The sequence below is a fragment of the Octopus bimaculoides genome, chromosome 14 (assembly GCF_001194135.2).
Source record: "Octopus bimaculoides isolate UCB-OBI-ISO-001 chromosome 14, ASM119413v2, whole genome shotgun sequence".
Lineage (NCBI taxonomy): Eukaryota > Metazoa > Mollusca > Cephalopoda > Octopoda > Octopodidae > Octopus > Octopus bimaculoides.
The window spans coordinates 27,333,255-27,340,710 of NC_068994.1; the positions used below are offsets into that span (position 1 = coordinate 27,333,255).

General features: G+C 35.2%; 1 protein-coding gene across 1 annotated transcript in view; it reads left to right on the forward strand.

Annotated features, from left to right (window-relative positions):
* LOC106878084 (VPS10 domain-containing receptor SorCS3) overlaps positions 1–7,456 on the forward strand; it is a 1,235,712-nt gene that overhangs the window by 892,090 nt on the left and 336,166 nt on the right. Inside the window, exon 7 of the mRNA XM_052972785.1 lies at positions 471–589. Coding sequence (XP_052828745.1) covers positions 471–589 — 119 coding nt within the window. The remainder of the gene's footprint in view (positions 1–470; positions 590–7,456) is intronic.

Genomic DNA, 7,456 nt, shown 5'->3' on the forward strand with positions numbered 1-7,456 from the left:
AATTGCCCAAAATAACAGGGAGTTTCTACCTCATAAACAGGAGTTACACCACAGTCATTTTGTGATCTTTGCTACCCTGGTATCTATTAACCAATTTATTTTGTCGGAGTTAATTATTAACTAAGAGAAAATAAATACATATAATATATATATATATATATATATATATATATATATATACATGAATATCTCCACACACTCTTTTATCTCTCTCTCTCTCTCTCTGTATATATATATATATTCTTGCACAACATTCATTTTTCTTGTTATTAAAATTCAAAATGTTGAAACATTTTTAGATATTTGTATATTACTGAAATAATCATTTTCATACGTTTTAAAAAATGATTGACGAATTCTTTTGTTTAAAAAAATAATATATTTTTAATTCTATGTAATGCATGTTTTTGTTTTCAAATTTAATGGTCATAGAAAGCAATATTCACTTTGTTTCATTGTTCTTTTTTAAGGAGAGACCCGTTATTTGGCTTGCTTAGCTCCATACTGTGGAGAAATTTCCATGGATACCTCCATCAATCCTATTTTACCATCTTCTTTAATTGTCCAAGATGAATATATATTTGTACAGGTGAGTCAGCTGTTTCATTTCTTTCAATTTATTAGGTGTGTATAGAAATATTTATGTGTGTTTGTGTTGTGTGTATGTATATAGATGTGCATGGATGTGTGTGTGTGTATATAAATATATATAGAGAGAGAGAGAGAGGGAGAGAGAGAGAGGGAGGGAGATGGAGAGGGAGACAAACAGAGGTGTGGTTCTATGTGTATGTATATCAATGCATGAGTGCATATATACACAGGTGTCAATACTTGTATATAAATGTGTGTGGTTTTCTTGTATAATTCACACACTTATCTGTGTGTGTATGTCTATTTAAATATGTATGTGCATAAGCATACGTGTGTGTGTGTTTTCTAGATGTTAAAGTCTCATTCATCATCAAGGACACCATTTCATAAGAAATCCACAACTTTGAATGGAATTACTGTGTTTTGAAATTTGTTCACCACCAACCTTTATTATGAGCCTATGTATCTTTTTACTTTACTTTCCTCTTACTTTCATACAAATCAACCACAATAAGAACAACATTGATGAAAGAGAATGCTTCAACATAGTACTTGATCAGTTAGAAATAGCAGCCAAATCTGCCTTGACTTAGACTTTACTGTCTTAAAAATGAAAGATACATTAGATATCATAAAACTATATTGTATAACAGTCTTTCATACAACATGGTCTTGTGTCTGAAATGTAGAACAACTTTGATCATGTGCTTCTTTATCAAACAACAACAAAACATGTTGGAACAATGATATATCAAATAAATCTGATATTAAAAAATTTCTGCTTTGGGACTTTTACTCAGTCTATTTTTATTTTAATCCTTTTGCATTTAAACCGACCATATCCAGCCAAAATATACTACCTATTTTATGTTCAAACCAGCCAGATCTTGCTTCTCACACCTACCCTACAATGTCATTCTCAAAATAAGCAATCACATTATTGAAATGTCAAAGCTACAAGATAATGCATTGTTAATTGAAAACAATCTGATTATAAATAAGCATTACATTTGATTAGAGTAATCTGAGTGCTAAAGGGTTAATGTTCACTTGGCAAATATTCCATATTTTGCAATAAAGTCTTTTATTTACTGCACCTTGCAATCATTTTTTCCATGACTGCAGCACTGGAATGGTTTAATAAGAATCAGTTGATTTCTTTTAGCTGAATGAACTTTCTATCACAAACCTCCTGACTGAAGTAAGATTGGAAGTTGTTGTTTTATCACTCAAGCAAACTAGAGCAAACAAATTTGATATGGTTCATTCTGAAACACTACACATGCCAATAAAAATACAGTTCCACTGCAATTTAACTGAGAAAAGGCTGTTGGCCTGTAGATTCAGGCCTCAAGGTTTTAAATGTAATTTTTTTCTCTTACCTATATAGATCAGTCATTCTGGCTGTCAACACCTGATGCTCATTGTTCAATTGGTTTTTGGTTGAACTTAGTGGTTGTGGGGCATACTCTCTCTTCCTCTCTTCTCTCTGGAGATACTTAAAGCAAAATCAGAAAAGAATCCATCAGCCCATGAGAGCAGAACAGAGAAGTGTTGACAGGAACTGGTCAAGGGGTGAGAATGGCAGTAGCATTAGCAACAATAGAGGCGTCAGTAACAATAGAAGTATTAGTAGCAGCAGTAGTAACAAACAGAGTAAATCTTTTAAATGTGATTAAAGAACAAAAATTATTAATTAAATAAGAGTAAAAATAGACAAGAGACAGTAAATGCTCAAAAGAGTAAAAAGTACTAAAATATAACAATAATAATTCTTTCTACTGTAGGCACAAGGCTTAAAATTTGGGGGAGGGGACTATCAATTACATTGATTCCAGTACTCAACTAGTACTTAATTTATCGACCCTGAAAGGATGAAAGGCTAAGTTGACATTAGCAGAATTTGAACTCAGAACATAACCATTAAGCATTTTGTCGAATGGGCTAATGGTTCTGCCAGCTCACTACCTTAATAATGATGATGATGAATGAGACTTTAACATCTAGAAAACACACACACGTATGCTTATGCACATACATATTTAAATACACATACACACACAATTAAGTGTGTGAATTATACAAGAAAACCACACACATTTATACACGCTTATAGCAAAATCAGAATTTACTGAATTCAAAGAAAAGAATCCATCAGCCCATGAGAGCAGAACAGAGAAGAGTTGAGAGGAACCGGTCAAGGGGTGAGAGTGGCAGTAGCATCAGCAAAAAGGAAAGATACTTCTGGTCTTAGCTAATTGGAATCTTAACATGTATATGTTTTGTCTTAGTGTAAAAGATGGGCTACAGCAAATATTCTACTCAATACCTTAGATTTGCTTGGCCATAACCAGTTGAGCATCTCCCTTAGTCCCAATATATGCATCTCTGATCGGGAGCATCATAGCCATGTGTTGAGAGGACTTCTTTAAGGGTTTGAATAATTCACCTCTGGAAACATAGGTGTTTTGTTCATCATACTTAAACAGCCCTTATTCAGGGAACTTTTGAGCAGGATGGGCTGCTAGACCTCAAAAAATTTTAACTGGGCCCCCACCTACTAGGCCATACACTGTTTATCTTCATATGAGATCATCATGTCATGCACATGGTTGTGATGTGTATGCCTAATGTACACTTCTCAAACAAGTAGTCATGATGGGCATACTGGGATTTATATATTTATACCCCAGTCATTTTAATGATTTGCACTGCTCTCTCACTCAATAATAATAACAGTCAAAAGCTTTCTTGCTAACCACTGGTACTGGTCCCTTCTTTTTCCTCCGTTCTTTCAATACTTACACTCCAATAGTGGTTACTCTGTGACTCTCTCCATTTCTTAAGTCTGTTTCTCTCATACTTCATTCTCTCTCATCACCTTATCTAAAATCATTACTCTCTCTCTCTCTCTCTCTCTCTCTCTCTCTCTCTCTTTCTCTCTCTCTCTCTATCTCCTATTTTCTTCCAGTTATAGCTTGAGGTTCTTTAGTCTTGCAAGTCGTAGGGTGCAACAAAAAAACAAGTCACCCAGTATACTGTAAAGAGGGCATCCAATCACAGAAGCCATGCCAAAACAGATATTGGAGCATGACGTAGGCCTCTGTCTCATCGAATCCTGTTAAATCATTCAATCCATGCCTGCATGGAAAGCAACAAACTGTGAATGGTGATGATGATGACGTTAGTGTGTCCATGCAAGGAAACAATTATTCAAATTATTGAAGATGTCATTAATGCATCATTTGATACTTAAATGTAGACTCAGTTGGAAATAAGTAATATAATTCCATTCAGTGTCAACAGACACACACACACACACACACACACATACTCAGATGCAGGCACACATGCACACACGCATAAACACATTCATAGACATACAGTAGCACCTACTTACACCCCAACCATTTCCATTACATTCCAAAACCTAAAGACTGGACCTGCAAATGTGTTCATCTTAATGTAAACTGGTGAATGTCACCTTTCTGTTATGGAATCACACTTTCAAAGAGTACATTTAATATGGTTTAACATTCAACCAACTACTTTAGTTAGAAGTTGCCAGAACAAGACAAATGTGCCACGAAACGGTTGCTGTAATATATTACATGATAGCTTCCCAGCCTTGCATCTCAGTTTCAACTATAAACATCACTTCCCAACACCTAATTTCCTTCAAAACAAACAAAAATGAAAGAAAGAAAGAAAAAACACGCACATATCCTGCTGTTCTGCATAATAAAAAAAAATGTGCGCCAAGACCAGAACACATTGTAACTACAAAACAGATTAAAAGTCTGTTAGAAATATCCTAAAAGCAAAGACATCATGCGTTAATGCTAATGATTAACTTGGTCATTATATATTATCGCAACATTGAACTAGAACAAACTAAAGGTATACACTAACACAAATGAGGAATAAAGCACCAAACAGTGACAGAAGATTGCAAAGGCAATCTCCATAAATCTATAAATCATCTTTTAACTCGAATTTGGTTTTCAATGTGTAAAATCTGTAGGTTATTGCTTTTGGCTTGTGTTTGTTTCCTTTTCTGTACTTGTGTTTTATTACATTTTTTATGACAGTTCGAAAACATTAAAAATTTGATGTGTCAACCATCTCAATCGACCAGTATATGTATGCATGGGTATTTGTGGGTGTGTGCACACCCACCCACCCATATATATATATATATATATATATATATATACATAGACACACACGCATACATATATGTATATGTATGCATGTTTATAGTCTTTTGTGATATGTACAGAGTTTCTTTTCCAGATCTTTTGTGAGATATACTCACACTGCACTTAGTCTTTTCCTTCTTTTTATCTTCTGGTAGAATTTTTCAGTATCACTGTTTCTGTGGAAGTTTGTAGTTGATGTCAGGATCTTATGGGTTTCAATATCTATGGATTGAGAATCTTCTTTAGACCAAGAAAGTATTCCAAATGTTAATGCAGGTTCTGCAGATGTATTGTGAAATATTGTCTTGTAAGAGGAAATCACTGCCTGTCATATTGTTTTAAGTCTGCTATAATATTCTTTGATTATTCTATCCTTGTTCACAGTGCCTTTTGTATAACATGTTTCCATTAAGACCTAGGTATATGTAGCATACATTGTGTAGAAGAGAAGAGATAGAGAGATGATTGATGCAAAGATTTTAGGTTTGGGCAAACTCCATTCCTATATCAACAGAAAATGTTCTGATTGAATCAAGCTGTTTTTGTAAATATTTCTGACATATCATTCGATTGTTCACAAAGAAACTATGGACAATCTTGTTTTCCCTTGTTCTTGTAGACCATAAAATATTGCCAGTGGATTTTTTTATAAGAAATTAAAGTGGACTAAGGACCAAAATAACCAGAAGCAAAGCAGACTATCACTTTAGAATGTTCCCATTTAAATATTCATGACATTTGAGACAGATTTTGGATCAGGTTTTCATGAATCTTTCAATAGAAACAGCAAAGTCAGCAGATATTTTTGCCAGCTGTAGTGACTTCAGTAGCCATGAATGAGGGATGGAATCAATTGAATGCCTTTCTGTAATCAAGCCATAATATCACAAGGTTTCTATATTGTTTTCTTACTTCAGACTTCATATTTTTATTTACCAAAAGTTCAGCACAACCCTATACTGCTTTCTTTCCACTTACCTACTTGTCAGTGACTATGTAGTTAGACTCACAATGGTCTTGGAGAAATTGGTTCAAGTGGATTGAGTCCAGTTTATACATTATGTGAAGGCCGGTGGTTTTGTTCTTGATCTTAAGGTTTGCTTGTGAATAGCAATCCAGTTCCTTATGTCAATCTGATCTCCCATAGACTTTTGAAGTATTTCTATAAGTGATTTTCTATAAAAAGTCAATGTGTTGTGTTTGTAGCCAACTATCAGGTCTCTTTACATAGCTTTCCCATAGCTATATAAAGTTTCAGTGTCAATCATTATAAGTTTTACTGTTGATGTTGGTACAGTATTCTCAATATATTGTTTAGTCATATTGTGTTCCAATTAAAACCCTTAATTTTATTCTGGATCTAAGACTACAGCTTCCTGGGAAGCTCTTTTTACTGAAATATCTTCCCCTTTATCCTCCTGTATAGAGTTTGTTGGTCAAAAGAAAACTTGTGATTTATCCTGGTTCATTCATTTTACTGGTAGTGGAGTTTTCCACTAAGTCTTGCGTTTGTGTTTCTGGGTTATTAGTTTTCCTTTCAGATTTAGAGAAGGATCTCTATTTGATTTTACTTTTCTTAGTGGGTGTTGTTGGAGTGTTGTTGAATCTATCATTTACTTTACATCTTACAAAGGTATTTAAGATAGGTGGTTGAGAGATTTGCTTTTCAACATGTTTATGGGTTCAGTCCCACTGCATGGGACCTTGGGCAAGTGTCTGCTAGTATAGCCTTGAACAATTAAAGCCTTGTGAAAGAAGCCCATTGTGTGTGTGTGTGTGTGTGTGTTGACAGTGCATCTTAATTGTAAATGAGTGTCACTGTTATAGAAGCAGTGTCATTCATTTCCATTATTCTGCAAAACATGTCTAGCCATTGAGAAATATTACCTTGCTTGGAAACAGGTGAGAATTGGCTTCAGGAAGGGCAATCAGACATAGAAAATTTACTTCAATAAACTTTGTCCAACTCATGTAAAAATGGAAAAGTGGGCATTAAAACGATTTAGCTACTGTATTTGGTGATGTAAAGTTTTTATGTTTCCTTCTAGAGTTGTTATTTACCTGAGTTGCTTATGATGGTTTGTTTTATTGCTGTGTACTTTGCAAATATCTCCCAGGTATTCTTTTGGAGCAGCCAAATACAGACAGCTATTGATATTCCAGTATATGTTGCCACATTTTTTTATATCATTTCCTGTAATATCATCAATAACTTTTATTATGGGTAGGGTTGGCCTTCTCCCCACTCTCATCCCCTAAAACATCTGTTACTTTATGATAGCTTAGAGAAGGTGAAAACATTGTTTCCATATTCATCATCATCATCATCATCGTTTAACGTCCGCTTTCCATGCCAGCATGGGTTGGACGATTTGACTGAGGACTGGTGAAACCGGATGGCAACACCAGGCTCCAATCTAATTTGGCAGAGTTTCTACAGCTGGATGCCCTTCCTAACGCCAACCACTCAGAGAGTGTAGTGGGTGCTTTTACGTGTCACCCGCACGAGGGCCAGTCAGGCGGTACTGGCAACGGCCACGCTCAAAATGGTGTCTTTCATGTGCCACCCGCACAAGAGCCAGTCCAGGGGCACTGGCAACGATCTCACTCGAAAATCCTATGAAGGCCAGTCAGGCGGTACTGGCAACGGCCACGCTCAAAAT